The sequence below is a fragment of the Fukomys damarensis genome, unplaced genomic scaffold (assembly GCF_012274545.1).
Source record: "Fukomys damarensis isolate Sample0158 unplaced genomic scaffold, DMR_v1.0_HiC HiC_scaffold_20, whole genome shotgun sequence".
NCBI lineage: Eukaryota > Metazoa > Chordata > Mammalia > Rodentia > Bathyergidae > Fukomys > Fukomys damarensis.
The window spans coordinates 42,707,115-42,725,186 of NW_022900932.1; the positions used below are offsets into that span (position 1 = coordinate 42,707,115).

The following is an 18,072-nucleotide window of genomic DNA, read 5'->3' on the forward strand; positions in this document are numbered from 1 at the left end:
GCCTGCCCCGCCCGCGCTCCTTAGGCGCCTGGCCCCTTGGACCGCTGCTCCGCAGCTCTTCCAAGCATTATTTTTAAACTATAGTTTTAACTTTATGTTGTCTTTTAACTCCCTCCTATGAAATACAAAGCAATTAGGATGCTTTCCCACATTTTCACCTCCGTTTTATAAGGTATTTATCATATATACTTACAAAATTTGTGTTTTGCTTTATCTCATTGTTTATTCTTACTTCAAGTTTCATGAGTCTAATACCCTTTGAACTTTTGCATTTCCATGTGAATTTTAGAATTATTTTGTCAATTTGCAAATACATAGACTTGTTGGTATTTTGGTTGGAATTGCTCTGAATCTGTAGATTATTTCATGTTTTGTGGGTGGTTTTGTTTTTGTTTTTTCGGTATTGGAAAACAAACTCAGGACCTTGGTCTTACCAGGAAGCCGCCACTGAGCCACATCCCTGGCCCATGTTTCTTGGTCTTTATACAAATAGTTACGTGCTTGTTCCCTTTTGGAAATCACTCATTCTTGAATGGAGCCAGACAACTGCTGAAGAATATGGTCAGGCCGGGCAGACACAAGCTAGGAAAATCCTTAGCTTCCACTTTTGTTGTCTTAAATAATCTCTTACTAGTGTTATTTCTTTTGTATGTGGAACACACCTCTTTGATTGCATATGTTTAGTCCTAAATTTGTTCTAGGACGATTTAATGGAGTTTCCCAAAATGCATACAATGTTAAAGAAAGAGAAAATAAAGGCTAATGGAGAAATAAGAAAAATTAGGTAAAGCCCACATATATCCCGAATGTATGCAGTGATACACAAATATTTATTAGACATTGGCCACCATTTGGCCAATGGCATTCAAGCAACCAATCCAAAAACAGAAATAAGATCTTTTATATGAATGTATATCCACAAACTTAAAAACAGTACAAAGGGTCTCTTTTAAGAACCTCAGATAACAAAAAAGAAAATATAAAAGAATGTAAAATGGAGAAAAAGTTTTTAAATTAGGAGATGTACATGTTTTTAAATGAAAGTGAAAATGAGTGAAAAGAAAAATATACGACTGAAATTCAGGTGCACTATTGTCACATACAAAGGAAGCGGTACTAAAAAGTTGAATATAAACCATTTTTGCTTGATGTAAACCAGCTATTTGTTTTGAATTGGAAAAGGCATGACTTAAAAGGAGGACAACAATATTAGTCTGATTTCTCTGCCTCTCTAGATGGCTTTTTCTTTCACACACATTTGTATTTATCAGATAGCAACAACTGTCCATGTTTACAAATATAAGTGATATGCCCCAGAATAACTGTTGCAAAATAAATATTGATTGCTTTGGTCACTGGTTGTAGATCAGGTACTCTATAAAATATGACATTAGGAAGAGGCAAGGATGTTTCAGTCCTAAGGGATTGTTTCTTTCTATTCATCAGTCTGTGTGGCTTTTTAAAATGATTCCATGTGTTATAACAACTGAGTTGCCTAAAAATTTAAGACATTTTCATGCATTACCAGCTTCCCTCACTCCATTTTTTTGTTAGTACCAAAATCAAGATTGGTTTTAAATATTATTGAAAAGCCAAAGATATAGCTCAGTGATAAGAGTATTTGCTTAGCATCTGTGAGACACTGAATTCAATCCCCAGTATCAAAAAAGAGAAAAAGTTACAAATCTGTGAAATGTGTGGCTGAATAATCCTGTGATGCACATTATTTTGGGAGCATAGCAATGTACCTCAGTGAACTCGTAAAGGCAGTGACTCACTTATGTAAATGTGCCACTAGATAAGTGTCTTACTTTCCTCATTGCTGAGATAAAATACCTGACACCCAAAGTTAAAAGGGGAAAGGTTTATTTAGCTCACAGGTTGTAGAGGTTTCAGTCCATATTTGGCTGGCTCCAAGGCAGGGTGGCTTGGCAGATAGCCATCACAGAGGAGAAACAGTTCATGGAAGGCAGAAGGTAGCAAAGCAAACAACAGATGAGACAAGCCTCTCTCTGCACCTTATATTATATTCTGACTACCAGGATTAGGGAGGTGCCAAACCAATCAGCAGACTGATTTACTAATCAACCACCTTTAATCCTAGCACCTTTAATCCCTATTGCACCATGAACCAGTCACACACTCTAGATTCAGCCACCTCTGAAAAAGCCTCACCTATGACTGTGTGAGGCACTAGGGGGAACATTTAGACACAAACAGTAACAATGACCATCAGTCCAAAGGGAGGCCACCATCGATCTAAAGCCAGGACAATCACTTCTTGGCCTTTGGCTAAAATCAAATGTAAAGCCAGGGCAGGTTAAAGGGATTAAAATTACAAAATGTCCCATTTCCTTTTGCCCTCCTTAGCCAGTACAAACCAGGATGAAAATAACTTGATTCAGATTTGTTTCAGAGATTCTGGATTAGATGCCTAGTGGGGTTGCTGTGAACTGTCCCAAGTAAGAAATTGGTTTTAATCGACAATTCATCCTTTTCATTTATTGTAATTTGGAGTATTTGATAGTCATAGCTTTGATTAATCTTAAGGCTAACTATACTTGCTATCATTAACTTATTGTATTAATAGAGCAATTCACAACTTTCCTTTACATTTGCTTCATAAAATACCATTTTCCTTATCCTAGAAGGCGTAATAAAAAAGGTGATGTGAAGATTTGTATTTTGTATAGTGTAGTATGTAAACAAGTTCTTGTCTAGTTATTGCTTTGTAATCTCCAATCTCTTACAGTAACCAAGAGCCATATTTGGTTTTGGGTGTGCAGTTCTATTCTAACCTAGTAGTAGCCTCAGTACTTTATGACTATAATAATGACAGGGCAGTAGTTCAATTTTATAGCAATTTGGATTTTTGAAATGCATTCTCGCTAACAGTTTTGAGTCAGTGCTTCAGAGATCTATCTTATTAAGCACTGACTTAGTACTAAGCTGTTTGGCAGAGCAGCTCTTATCAATCCCATTTGAGAAAACAAAGCACAGAAGTTGAGGGCAATGTCCAGGATTACACAACTACCAAGTAGCAACGCCAGGAACTGAGGCTGGGCTCCTTGTTGGGAGGCAGTGTAGTGTAGACTACTCCACAGGCATGCTGCATTTGTTCAGATACCAGTTCTGCCCTATTCTAGCTGCTTAACCTAGGCAAGTTATTTAACCTCTCTGTGCTGTGTTTGTTGTAGGGACATTAAGAGTTACATAAGTACTGGTATAATTTCCAGCTTCTAAAAGACCAGTGGTGTTTATGATCATTCTAAAATTACCTGGTAGATAATTCAACATGTTTAATATTTGAACGTCTTACAGAAATTCTTTCTTAAAGTGCCTCAATTCATACAAAGTTTTACTCTATTTTTAATGGTGTTGGTAGAAAACACTAATATTATATAGTTCAAAAACATGCTATTTACTCTTAGACACTGATTACTATTTGCTAACTCTACTTTTAAAGTTTAAATTACCTTGCTATAGAGGAGTTTACTTAATCTACGGCATAAAACTGAAAACAGGTAAGAGTTGCAGGGCATAGATTATCCTCTCCTTAAGCATAGTTTGGTTGGTTTATTTTTTGAACCAAAGGCAAATTAATGATTGCACTTTATTGTGGATTTATTTTCATCTTACAGAGTTTAAACATCTTCCAGAACCTAAATAAGCGGCAGTTTGAAACAGTTATTCATCTGTTTGAGGTCACAATAATAGCAACTGATTTGGCTTTGTATTTCAAGTAAGTACATAACTGCCCAACGCTACATTGAGGTTAAAGGGCATTTATTCACAAATGCACACAAGTTTGTGTTCCTTTCAGAATATTAATGAGATTATCCTCAAGGTAGAGGCCTGGCAGTGAATTTAGTAAAAATCAAGAAACATATTTAAAAACTTAGTCTCTCATATTGTATAGCTTTTTATTAGAAGTCTGAATTAAAAAAATTCATTTTTTCATTGTCAGGAGAGTGATGTCAAGAACTTCATATGGGGGCTGGGGATTTAGCTCAGTGGTTCTGCTGCTTGCCTAGCAAGCACAGGACCTGAGTTCAATTCCCCAGGACCAAAATAAATAAATAAGAACTTCATACGGTAGCTTTTTCTCTTGGTGAGTACAGCCTGGTCCAGAATATGGTATGTGGTGTTTCAAGCTCAGAAATTTGATCCTGCCAGAGCACAGAAGCTGAATTACCTTGATGATTCTGACACACATGGGTCAAACTCACAAATCTAAGTTGTGTGCCTATTTATGATATTACCAAGGGGGCCAGATACTCCAAGTATCTACACATTTCCCTGTATGTGAAATATAAAGTTGCTTGGTTAATGATTAGAACAAGGTGAGATAATTAATAAGATGCAAACATTCAATGGCGAGCATTTTCAAATTATGCCTTTCTGAATTTTCTTTAAAAATAGCTGTTAAATACTCCATTCCATGTTCGATTTTGCTACATTTACCTCTGATCTCATTTTTTAAGGAGAAAAAAGAGTGAGTGATGAGACTAAGGTACTCTGTTTTTATTCCACTATGGAATTTCCTTCCCTCTTCCCAAAGGTATCACCATCTAATGTTGATATAATCTTTTCCACTCATATATTTTATATGGCACTGTTAGGCATGTTTTGAATTTTTTGTATGCCATGTCATACTGTCCTTACATATCTTTCTGGAATTTGCTTTTCTCATGCAACATTATGTTTTAAAGGTTTACCCTTGGTAATAAGTGAAAAGCTAACTCGTGTTTCAACTGTATAGACTACTCAGCTGTTAAATATATTATAATTAATGTACCCACTCCTCACAGCCTCTACACTGTTGCAGAGGCATGGATGTTTAGATCGTTTCGTCTTCCATCAATGCTACATTATATATGCTTGTGCATATAAGAGAGTTTCTCTTACACAATGCAGATAGTAATGTCACATGATTTGCGTTTTTTCAACTGTACCACTTTGTAAAACTGTGCTCTTTTGTAGTTGTACCAACTTACCTTCCCCCCAGGAGTGAACAAAATTGTTGTGATCTCACATCTGTAGTACATGCACATTTAAGCTTATTTTGTTAACCTATTGACTATGAGATTAACCTATTGTTCAAATTTGTGTTTTCTTGACTGTCAGTAAGACCAAACCTCCATATATTTAGAGTTCTAAATTTTTGTTGGTTGTATGTGCTGTTGTCACAGTTTGCGGCCTTTATTTTTATATTATGGTCTCCTTTCCCATTTGTAATTTTTAGTTTTAATGTATTGAAACGTATTTGCCTCTTTATGGTCTGTGCTTTTTCTGGCCGAGAGGAGGGCTTGCTCAAAGTTAGTCATTGGCTATTCCCTTATCTCCTAGCCTTGACTGCTATGTTAATGCTCCAGAGCAAAGTAGGAATATGGAATATGGAAGATGAAAAGGACATAGCTAAGATATTCTCTTTCTGCTTTTATACAAGAAACTGTAGCACAACTGTATCTTTTCTAGGAAGAGAACCATGTTTCAAAAACTTGTTGATGCCTGTGAACAAATGCAAACTGAAGAGGAGGCCATCAAATATGTAACCACTGATCCAACCAGAAAAGAGGTTATCATGTGAGTCGTCCGAATTGTGTTTCTCTTTTGGCAAAAAACATCTTTTGCATTTCTATTTTAACAGTTTTCTTTCCTTCTTAAGGGCAATGATGATGACTGCATGTGACCTATCTGCTATAACCAAACCCTGGGAGGTACAAAGTCAGGCAAGTCCCCTTGCATTTTCTTTTCTGCCACACTGAGATGGTGTCTAAATCCCATGTAAAAGTCCATGTGCAGATCTCCAGTGATCTCAGAATGCTATTTTGACAAATCATAAGTGTCAGTGAGACAACAGGTCACTTCATCAGTCCCTAGAATAAGAGGAATAGAGGAAATTGGAAATAAAAGGCTTTGTTGTGGCACATGCCTATAATCCCAGCACTCTGGGAAGCTGAGGCAGGAGGACTGAAAGTTCAAAACTGGTCTGGGAAGCTTAGTGACTTAGCAAGACCCTGTCTCCAAAAAGGGGGTGGGGGGGTAGCTCAGTGCAAAGACCCTGGATTCAATTCCTAATAATGAGAAGGAAGGAAAGAAAAAACAGCTTTCTTGAAAGAGTCCCTTACCATTGATTGAATAGGCTATAAAAATGTATGCAAAATTATTCAGAGACGTATGAGTGTTTTAAAAGGTGTGCTACATCAGAACACTTGTGCTGTCCTCTGCTGTGGCGGGCCTTGCTCCAGTCTCTTCTTTGGTGTGCTGTCAGTTACTAGAAAGCACTCACTGAGGTTCAGGTTAAGTTGTACCTCTGTCACCTTGGGGACCACAAGTCTGAGGCAACATTTGACCCCTTACTCTCTTACTAATTAGAAGAAAGAAGCTTCCATTTTTCCTTCTAAAATTTCTGGCAAAAAACTTAAGCAAAAGACAAACTAGAATTACCTGTGCTCAACTGTAAATCTGGATCGAGTCTGTAAAGGCAAAATAAAAGGAGCCCACAGCAGTGGAGGAAAAATACCTTTCTCCTACTCATCCTAAATTCATGGCTTCTTTAACAAAAGACATACAGGAAAAAAGCACAAAATTGTATTCAGTTGAACATGGGAGCCTTCATAAGGAAATGAAAACCCTAAGCAGTTAAAATTGTATATTATAGGCGAGGCTTGATGAAGAGGTAGACAGCCATGGAGAAATAGAATTGGACAAAGATAATACTCCAGGAATAAAAACCTTTGGCCTGCAATAGCATGTCAATAATAAGTCAGTACATTATCATTTATAACCATCACTGTCAATGGCCTCAACTCACCAATCAAGAGAAATAGACTGGCAAAATGGAATAAGAAGCAAAATCCAGCAATATGTTGTATACAAGAAACACACCTAGTGCAAAAAGAAGCCCACAGACTGAAAGTGAAAGGATAGAAAACATTTCTCCATGTGACAGGAGCCCAGAAAAAAACAGGGGTAGCAATCTTATTTGCAGACAAAGCAAATTTCAAACCAAAACTGATTCTAGTATTATTGATGTAGGAATGTACTGTATCATACCTGTGAATGTAAAATATCTTGTACCTGCTTTATGATACATCAGAGCTTTATCAGAGCTATATTTAATCATATTACGCTAGAATGTTCTCTTTCCAGATGATGATTAAGATGCTAATAAAAAAATGGTGCCAGGTATCACAACAGCAACAGAACTTTGCTGTTTTCTGGATATTATTCTTTTATTTTTTTTTTTAATGGAATGTGCTGAATGTCTATGATTTTGTTCAGTTGACTGCAGAATCTGGAAAAGCTGTTGCTCTTATCGATGCATAACATACTGCTATTATTAGTCTTTTTATATAAATATAAATATATATATAAATTGAATTTTGGAAAACTTTAACGGTGCTATCAACTTTGGAAAAAGTTATCCCAATTTACTGTGTTGAGTTGGCATTGTATAGAAATGGACAGCCATATTGGTCTAGAAATGTTAATTTTTTTTTATTTTATTTTTTTTCCATTTACAGGGGTAACTTACAGCCATGGAGAAATAGAATTGGACAAAGATAATACTCCAGGAATAAAAACCTTTGGCCTGCAATAGCATGTCAATAATAAGTCAGTACATTATCATTTATAACCATCACTGTCAATGGCCTCAACTCACCAATCAAGAGAAATAGACTGGCAAAATGGAATAAGAAGCAAAATCCAGCAATATGTTGTATACAAGAAACACACCTAGTGCAAAAAGAAGCCCACAGACTGAAAGTGAAAGGATAGAAAACATTTCTCCATGTGACAGGAGCCCAGAAAAAAACAGGGGTAGCAATCTTATTTGCAGACAAAGCAAATTTCAAACCAAAACTGATTCTAGTATTATTGATGTAGGAATGTACTGTATCATACCTGTGAATGTAAAATATCTTGTACCTGCTTTATGATACATCAGAGCTTTATCAGAGCTATATTTAATCATATTACGCTAGAATGTTCTCTTTCCAGATGATGATTAAGATGCTAATAAAAAAATGGTGCCAGGTATCACAACAGCAACAGAACTTTGCTGTTTTCTGGATATTATTCTTTTATTTTTTTTTTTAATGGAATGTGCTGAATGTCTATGATTTTGTTCAGTTGACTGCAGAATCTGGAAAAGCTGTTGCTCTTATCGATGCATAACATACTGCTATTATTAGTCTTTTTATATAAATATAAATATATATATAAATTGAATTTTGGAAAACTTTAACGGTGCTATCAACTTTGGAAAAAGTTATCCCAATTTACTGTGTTGAGTTGGCATTGTATAGAAATGGACAGCCATATTGGTCTAGAAATGTTAATTTTTTTTTATTTTATTTTTTTTCCATGTGTACAGGGGTAACACATCGTACTAAATATGTAAGGTCATATCTACGTGGGTTTGATTACAGAAACTAATAAAGTATTCTCTAAATAATGAAAAAAAGAATAAGATAAGACTATAAGAGCAAGAAGCAATTTAAATATGTTCAGGGACCATTTTCATCTCCAGAATTAAGGATTATTTTAATGTTACATCATTGCCTTTTCTCTTTTACTTTCCTTTTTAGTTTTATTTTAGGATTCCCTATTTTTAATGTTCATACAGAGATTTCTTTAACTGAAATACCGAATAGTTTCTTTGGTGTGAAAAACTATAATAGTACACAGGATCCTAATGAGATAATTAATAATGTGAAATAGGAAGTAAAGGGCTAAAGGTGTAGGGAAAGTGGGAAGGGTGGAGGAAAGGTAATAAGGGAGAAGAAAAAATATGAGAAACTGAAAAAATGGAAATAAAGTGTTTGTAAATGGGGAGGGGAGGAGGGGGTGAAGGGAGGGCAGGGGCAAGGGGAAAAAATGAGAATCAAGACCTATTATGTAAAGGTACAGGATCCCAATATTGAATGTAACTGTATTGTATACCTAGAATGTACCAATAAACTCAATAAAAAGAAAAAACAAAAACAAAAAACCTTGGGCCTGGACATCAAGTTCCAACTTCCCAGCACAGTACACAGGGCCTATCACTACTTGTCCATAACTCACACTCCCAAGGACGTTGCCCTCACTCTTCCCTATGTACTGCTGCACACCCTAGCCCTGTTAACACAAGCTCTAGACAGTCCATTTACCCCTGCACAGAGCCAGCCTCTCTTTACCTGGCAAACTGCTACTTACTCTTGATATTATAACAGAAATGCATCCTCTGTTATTTATCAAACTTACCTTTCCTCCCCTTCCCTCAGTCTGTTACTTACCACATTGGCTCATGTCTTCACTAGCCTGTGAGCATTTGAAAGTAAGAGGTTAGTTACATCTTTCCCTTCTTCCCAAATCTGGTTCATGTCAGTGTAAGGCACAGAATGTGATTTTATTTAAATGATAGAAATTAACCTTGAATATCGTCACACTATAATCAAATAAGGATATATACCAATTTTTGTACATGCTGGGTGCTTATAAAAGCTAGACATGACAAAGGAGGATTTGGTAACAGTTGGAGCTTGAAGCTAAGCATCTTTCCAATTCCCCTCTTTATGGATGAGAATTGGTAGCAATACCAATAGCAGATGGACACTCTTGGAATTTGAACACTGAAGAAAAAGAAATAGTCTCCCTTTTCCATTTCAATCTAATCTGTGAATGGTACACCTTTTTAAAACTTAAGAGCATATTATTTGACGTTATACAAGCACTGACTGTAAACTCTTCTCTTAAATGCCACTCATACTAAGAAAATACAAGTTCTCTAGTGAAACAAGCCTTTCTTCTTTGCAGGTAGCACTTCTGGTTGCAAACGAATTTTGGGAACAAGGAGATCTGGAGAGAACAGTGCTGCAGCAACAACCTATTGTAAGGACCTTAACAAAGAATGTATTACTTATTAAAACTTAGCAGTATGGATTAGTGTATTTTGTCCACTTAATCTTGGGAAAGCATCTTTAAAAGATTTCTTTTTCATTCTAGCCTATGATGGACAGAAACAAAAAAGATGAACTACCTAAACTTCAAGTTGGATTTATTGACTTTGTTTGTACTTTCGTATATAAGGTAAGTGTGTTGGATGTCCACTGTAGTGACAAAATACCTGAGACAATAAACTTACTTATCTTGGCTCATGGTTTCAGTTCATGTTCACTTGACTCCGTTTCTGGGATGTAGCAAAGCAGAGCATTATGGCAGGGAGCCCACTGACAGTGTACAGCTTCTCATTTCATAGTGGCCAGGCATCAAAATGAGAGAAAGCGGGGTGGAGATAAAATATACCCTTCGAAGGCACACCCCCAATGACCTACTTCCTCCAGCTAGACTCCCAGCACTTTCCAATAACTCACTGTTAGGATTCATAGATGGATTAATCCATTCATAAGGTCAGAGCTCTCATGATCAGACACTCCCCTTCCCCCTAAAAAGGCCTCACCTCTCAAGGCTGCTACACTGGGGACAAAACCTTCAAGATGTGAACTATGTGATCATTTAGATAGTTAAATTTCTTTCAAATTGTAACCATTGGGAAAGCCATTAGAGGTGTCACATTGTTTTGAGGCTTGACCTAATCTTATTGTGGGTAGAATAGAAGGTGTGAGACCTGAGGTAAGCCAAACAGACCTAATTAGGCAGGTAGGAGACAGCACCTGTGTTTCCCAAACTGCAGAGTCACTGAGTTCTGCTCAGCATAGCAGATCTGAGCACACCATACCTTACAGCACCTTTTCTGCATATGAAAAATACTGAATATCAACTGTATGATTAAAGTATTTTCTGACCTAAAATTCTCTCTAGGAGTTCTCACGGTTTCACAAAGAAATCACACCTATGCTGAATGGTCTTCAGAATAACCGAATGGAATGGAAATCCCTAGCTGATAAGTATGATGAAAAGGTGAAGATAATGGAAGAGGAGGTGAAAAAGCAGGAAGAAGAAAACATGAATGGAAAAGGTTAGATGGAATCTGCTTTTACTCTGCATAAAGTAGCCAGAAGTAGGAATGACTGAATTTTGCATGACGAAAGCATAAAAAATCAAATGCAAACAGGAAACTTACCTTCCTGGTGCAAATTTCTAATTATAAAAAGTTAACTAGTGGTTTCGGGGTATGAAATCATCCAATCTGTGGGATCAAGGATAAGTGGGAATACAGCTTTAGCCTGACATTCTGCATTAGTTGTAAGATTCCGGACTACTTGCTTAATACCTCCAAGCTTAATATTCTTCTGTGTATCAGGTCTTGTGGATCTTTAAGGAAGTGCTACAGTAAAGCTGTCCAGCTAATTGGGGTGACATGAAGGATACTCGAGGATTTTCTTTGTCTCCCAAATGTCTCCACATGGTACTATTTTTTCTGGCCTGAAATTTCTACTCCAGTCCTGCATTGGGTTAAACATTTTCAGGAGGCCTGTTAAAATGCCTCTTGAGGGCCAGGGATCTAGCTCAATGGTTCTGCAGCCTGCCTTGCGGATACAAGGGACCCAAGTTCGATCCCCCTGGTATCCCCCGCCAAAAAAAGCCTCTTGATCTACTAAGTGTCTGTTAAATGACTGAAATGTGATCTTGAAAGTGGAATGCTAATTTTTTTCTTCCAAGTTTTGTACTCTAAAGGTTTTGTAAGGAATTCTTATTGACAAAGAAATCATCTTTGCTTAGGAAGGCCTTTAAAGAAGATGTATTTCTTTTCGATGGTTCTATCGTGTTTGGTGGCCTTCAAATCAATTCATAGAAAATAAGAACATTTTCATTAACAAAGTTAAGGATGTCCTTCAACAGAATAAAAACAGCAGTTTCAGATTCCTGGATACCCATTTACTGTGTATTCCAACAGGTGGAAGTTCTGTACAACGCCCTGTGTTGGGCAAGCCCTTGGGGAAGAGGGGGACCTCACCTCCAAGAGTTTTTACCATCTGAACAGGGAGCTAGATATTAAGCAATGCATAATTGATCTGTGAGTGACAAGGAAAGCAATGAAGTGTGGTGTGTATGTGGGGCATGCAAGAGCTTTCCTGAAGGATGTCTGTGCTAAAGACTCAAGACAGTAAGCTCTAACACAAAAGGAGCAGGGTGGAGGAAAGAAAAAAATAGAATATGCAAAAAAGATGTTGACGTGGGAACAAGCCTGGTGTAATTGAAGAATTTTAAGACATATAACTGGAGTCTAGAGAGCTGCCAGATAGTGCATTGTCTGAGGCCTTAGAATTTCAGTCTTCCAAAGTTAGTGCAGGGGTTCAAATAGGAAAGTGTAAGATCTGACATGCACATCAGCAAGTGATTTTTACTGCACACGTGAAAAGCAAGGGTACCTACTAATAAAGTACTACCAAATTTTACCTTTATCACAAATATACAATGATAACACTATCAGTCTTTTAAGTGGTTCCTGACATTTCAATTTTCCAGTATAATGGATAGAGATCGTCTATCCTTTATTTGCATAAAAATTTACTTTTGAATTTTTTCTACTAGAGAATTCTCTATGAACTAAGAACATTATATTGTATTGTCTCAGTGAGAAACTGAGTTAATTTTCTAACTACATAACATACTATATTTTTAAAAATAAAAGAATTGTGAATACAAATTTGCTTTCGAATGGTCAAATCCTCAGTATTTCCTACAGACTAATTTACTAATAAGGCTAAATGATGACACTGAGAATATTAGAGTAAAAACACTATCTTTACACTTATTCCTAATAATATTGCTTTTCTCTCTGTTTCTTTGTTGTGTGTGTTTTTGTTTTTGTTTTTTTTAACTAGCTGCCCAAGATTCAGGAGATGGTGGTGATGACAAAAAGTCCAAAACATGTTTAATGTTGTAATATAATCCAACTGGTCTAAATTTCGAATATTACCTTAGTTTTGAAGTGAAACAGAAAACATTCAAAAGAACTTCAGTAAATTTTACTCAGCAACTACTAAGTAAGAGAATCTTTAGAAAAATTACTGTGACTACCAAAGAGAATATAAACTGCTGACCTGAAAACCCTGAGGGTAAAATAAAGTTCAACTGAAGTCCAAAAAATAAGACAAAAATAAGTGTGCTTTGGTGCCAATTTATTTCAAACTTAATCCTACAACTAGTTACAAATTTTAAAAAAGTATTAATTATATTTATTTGCTAAGGCTATAGAAAAGTATCATAGACTTGGTTTTTTGAGAACAACAGAAATTTATTTTCTCACAATTGTGGTGGCCAGAACCCAGAATTTCAAGATCCAAGTGCTGGCAGGGTAGGTTTCTTGTGAAACCTCTCAACTTAGTTTATAAATGGCCACTTTCCCCATGTCTTCACATGGTTGTTCCTCTGTGTTTGTGTATTATTAGTTTCATTCTTGTAAGGACATCAGTCGTATTGGTTTAGGGCCTACCTATATGACCTCATTTTAATCTTAAATACTTCGTTAATGGCCCTCTGTGGCAAAAGGATTAGGATTGCAACATATGATTGGGAGGTGAGGGGGTATTTAGCCCACAACATTTATCTTTGTGATTCATACCACAAACTACTTCCTGAACTAAAAATTTCCCATCCACATGTCAAAGTTAAAAACACTGTAGAATGTATCAAGGTATATAAATACAGTACGGAAAACAAAAGAAGAAAGGATGTCAAATCTTATTCCTCCTGAACTGCTTATTATGTCTTTATATTTTTACCCTTGAAAATGGCACGATGCAGACCATAACCTTCTAGGCAGTTTGTAAAAACAGTTATCACTGTCTTATGCTTCGCCTTTAAAGTCTAAAATCAATTATTGTTATGCATAAATACAATTTTTAACACTAAGAATTATTCTCATCGAAAGACTTTTCAGTTTATAAGACACTATGAGGATAATCCCAATGCAAGCTAAATCAGTGCATAAATATTCTGCATCAGTAGGGGTCCTGATTTGATTATGCAGCACAAACCTCACTTATCAAAAGCAGCCTGGAAAGACGTCAACCTAGACTACTTTAAAAAAAAATTATTAACAGCAGTATTCAGGAGACATTGTAAATATTAAATTGTGATGAGAAACTAAGAGCTGCATAGGATGGCACACACCTGTAATCTCAGCTATTCTGGGGGTTAGACAGGAGGATATAAAACTGAGACCAGCCTTGGCAACTTAGTAAGATCTTGTCTCAAAAAACCAAACAAAACAGGACTGGGGATGTGGCTTAGTCCCAGAGCACTTATGAGGCTCTTGGATCAGAAACCTACGGCACTGGTGCTACAGCAGGGTGCTTGTTATCACTGAATGCTCCAAAAGGTTCACCAACCCTGTGTCTGGGTTTATCCCCGAGGAGAGAGCGAGCGAGAGTACAACCAACCTATGAGTTCCATTAATGGTGTATGTCTGTTTGAGAATCAGAGAAATTTAGATTTCCTTCTTTCACTTATCTGTAATAGACAAAATAAGAAAACAATAAACATTAATAAATACCATATATCTTGCCAGTGTTTTGTCAAAAATATCTACATTATAATAAGTGTAAGATCTACGAACCTCAAGTATTCTTGTTATATACAACATAATGATCAATTGTGAACAGCCAGGAATGTGAATCACTATTTGTTAATATTTTTACAAGTTCCTTTTCCCTCTCACATTAGAATGTAAAGTTCAAGAGGAGGGATTTTTGTTTGTCTTACTCACAACTTTATCTTGGCACCCACAGTAATGGCTGCCACAAGGTAACCACTCAGTAAAGCTAAGTGAATGACATTTTGAATGAATGTTATAAAAAACAAATATAAGTTAGGAACAACTAAGTCATTATCTTGGCTTAGTGATACAAGCACTTTATTTCTATTACTTCAAATAATTTTGAGACTTCACTTCCAGGATCACTATTATTTTAGGAATTATATAAGAAACCATTCTATTAGCTTTATGTAGTTTTTGACCCCAAGATCAACTCAAAAAACCTCCCCTCCCCAGTCACCTAAAATTGAACTGAGGGTAGCACTGTGCCACCACTGCCAGTCTGCCAAAATAGGAACTTTGCTTCAGAGCAGGTGTAAGAAAGTTTAAATCCTTAGACCGAGTGTCCATTGACCACCACTGACTATACCAAGAAAAAGTGTGCAAAAGGTATACAGAATTAATGTTTAAACTAATCATTGTTTATATCTATTCCAAAACTAACACCAATTTTGTTTTGGATACTTCAGTTTTCCTCGGCAGTACAAGATTCTTCTTATTCACTAAAAGTGGTAAAGATAAAAACACCTTCAGGAAATGAGGGCACCTCCACATGATGTTTGACATTAATAAAACCTGTTTCTTGATAAAAGCTTCAAAAATATTGCAGAATTATTTCCTAGATGGTTCCTTTATATCAGTGCCCAGCACAGTGCTTCATACATAACAGAAACCTGATTAAACATATGTAGAATTAATAATGACTGTTTAATGGAGGGAAATTATCTGATAGTAACTCCAGTGGTCACCTCAGTTCACGAACTTAATTTGTTCCACAATTCCGGGGAAGATGGCCACATTCAGTTCATGTGGGGAAGATGGCTGCAGTTGTGTTCATCACCCAGTGCAGAATTAGAGAATGGAAGCAAAATTTTGCCAAACGCTTCTGTTTTCAAACTGAATTGTTTGTGAACAAAAGTGTTCTTGAACCAAGGCAATGTTGTATTTTAAAATAGGATACAGAGACCAGGGATGTAGCTTAGCAGTACAGAGGCCCTGAGTTCAATTCCCAGTACCCTCTTCCCCCAAAAAAGACATTCACTTACTTATTTTGCAGTTTATTATGCTAATCATCCCAAGATTAAATATCACTTAAAATGATACAGTGTATATTGAGGGCCTAGAGATGAAACACTTGTAGACAAGCAATTGAAAAGATATATAAGGGACAGGAAAATGTGTCTCTTACATAACTAATAAACTTCTGAAGCACTGGACATCCTGAGAGTGGCTGAATTTTTATTTCCAAAGACCAACCACTCAAGCTGCAACTTGCAGATAAAACTTTTATGAAATTCCAAAATGAGCTTCCACACTATGGAATGCAGGTTTTTCTCTCCTGTCTCATAGAAACAAATCCTGAAAATATTCATCAAATTCTTCTTCCCTATTTAAAAGAAAAAGTAAATATATTAATTAAAATCAGGAAAGTAAAAAATTATTAGGTGACTATGAAATTAATAAAAATAAAATACTTTATTGCAATATACTGGCTGAGTATCCTATGACAATATATATTTCTATGATTTTGCCATTAAATAATTCTTAGTTTCTAGACTAATCATAATTTTCAGATTGATTAAAATTAAAATATTTTACACGTTGGCACCTCTCATAAAATGTATTACCTAAGATTCTACTTTGAAGTACTTTGTGAAATATTATTCTCTTATTTGGGGGGCTATTTACTTTCTCTGTTCATTTTCATTTCAAAGTATAGTCCACTCAAGAAATGAATAAAAAATAAACCATATTTAAGCAAAAAACACAAGTCTTACTCCTAGGATAGGGAAAATCCGCTTAGGCTTTAGTATCTTATTATTCTGAAAACAGTAAATTTATTGCACATTTTAGCAGTGAATGTTTTAAAGACTAGAATTCTGAAAGAAGATATGAATTAGATTATATCAAAATACTTGTGAAAAGTGTAAAGTATTAAATAAGTGTTGGTGCTGGAAGCCAGCATGAGATTGGAAATAACACAAGGTTTTAAGTTAGAGAGTGTAAAGCCAAGCTCTGTCACTTACTAGCTGTGTGAGCAAGTCACTCTCTATACTCAGTTTCCTTAGCTATTAAAAGATAATTTACATTCCCTCATAGAACTGTTGAAAGGATTAAATGAATACACAGTGATTTTAGTTCTGGGAATAGAAAATTAAGATGGATAATAAAAATAGCCTACCAATCTCCTTACTCTATCACTTCTTTTAAATAACTATGAACACAAAGTAATTATGTTCAAATTTAAAGAAAAAATTACAAAATCAAATACATTAAGGAGCCATCTACAACTTGATATTATCCATATGCTACTTTTTCACTAACATGAGAGCAAAATGCACTAGGATTTTAAAAACAGTAGTAAGAACATGCATTAATGAAATCAGTAGAATCTCTATAGAGACTTAATGTCACATAGATTTTTGTACTATGAAAATCTTTCACAGGATTTACTCATGTATCTTTACTGCCTAAAAAGATAAGTTGAGTCTAAGACTTCTGTCATTCTCAGTCAGCTTTTCAAGGGGAAGTGCTCAGTAAATGAGTGGGAGTTAGTAGTTTAAATTTGATAACAATACTATTACACTATTACAACATTGTAACATCACTGCTACAACATTTTGAGTAATTTTTGTTTATAATCTTTATTATAATACTGCGTGATTATTATCTTTATTGTTAGGTATGTTGCTGAGTCCTTGCAGTGGCTTGTGTATTATTTTATTTATTTATTTATTTAGGTACCAGGAATCAAACTAAGGACCTTGTGCTTTAGAGGCAGGCAGTGGAACCACTGAGCTAAATCCCCAGCCCTAGCAACAGCTTTTAAAATAATGTTATCTATAATAAGTAAACTTTGGGGAATTTTTTATTTGGCTAGAATAAAAGGCTAGAATCACAAAAAAGAATTAAAAATAGTAATCTTTGTTAAAAAAGACTATAAAATACCTGGTTCTACTGCACTGAGAACATACCATATAATTACCAAAATATCTTATAAGCAGTTTAATTTTAAAAAATCATAATTGATTCAACAGGTCTCTGTTTATTATGAACCAATACAATTACAGACTCACAAAATACGATTAAAATGTACTGGGTACTTATTTTATTTGTAGGTATGGTATCACATGATTTACCTTCTTCATTTCACTTAATCTTCATAATAAATGGTAGGCATTTTATCCCCTTTGTGGTAGGTATTTTATCCCCTTTCAACAGATAAGGTTCAAAGGGTAAACATCTAGTATATGGCAAGCATTGATAACATTTCAGTCCATACCCAGAGAATATTTCCTCTTCCAAATCATAGTAGTGCACTGATTTATAGGTGTTTCCGGCCCTAAGGTGGAGCAAGG

General features: G+C 35.6%; 2 protein-coding genes across 3 annotated transcripts in view; one reads left to right on the top strand and one right to left on the bottom strand.

Moving 5' to 3' along the window:
- Positions 1-14,505, top strand: part of Pde6c (phosphodiesterase 6C) — a 53,004-nt gene extending 38,499 nt beyond the window's left edge. The window contains exons 16-22 of one of the 2 annotated variants that reach the window (XM_010632074.3): positions 3,642-3,742; positions 5,479-5,586; positions 5,669-5,732; positions 9,808-9,882; positions 9,997-10,080; positions 10,813-10,969; positions 12,780-14,505. In XM_010632074.3, coding sequence (XP_010630376.1) covers positions 3,642-3,742; positions 5,479-5,586; positions 5,669-5,732; positions 9,808-9,882; positions 9,997-10,080; positions 10,813-10,969; positions 12,780-12,841 — 651 coding nt within the window. In that variant the 3' untranslated portion in view covers positions 12,842-14,505. Of the gene's footprint in view, positions 1-3,641; positions 3,743-5,478; positions 5,587-5,668; positions 5,733-9,807; positions 9,883-9,996; positions 10,081-10,812; positions 10,970-11,254; positions 12,434-12,779 lie in introns of those variants that run through there. The other variant, XM_033766658.1, reaches the window with a different exon arrangement.
- A 1,243-nt stretch (positions 14,506-15,748) lies between these two features.
- LOC104867658 (protein FRA10AC1) overlaps positions 15,749-18,072 on the bottom strand; it is a 31,613-nt gene continuing 29,289 nt past the window's right edge. The window contains exon 15 of the mRNA XM_033766659.1: positions 15,749-16,100. Within this exon, the coding sequence (XP_033622550.1) occupies positions 16,058-16,100 (43 nt within the window). The 3' untranslated portion in view covers positions 15,749-16,057. The remainder of the gene's footprint in view (positions 16,101-18,072) is intronic.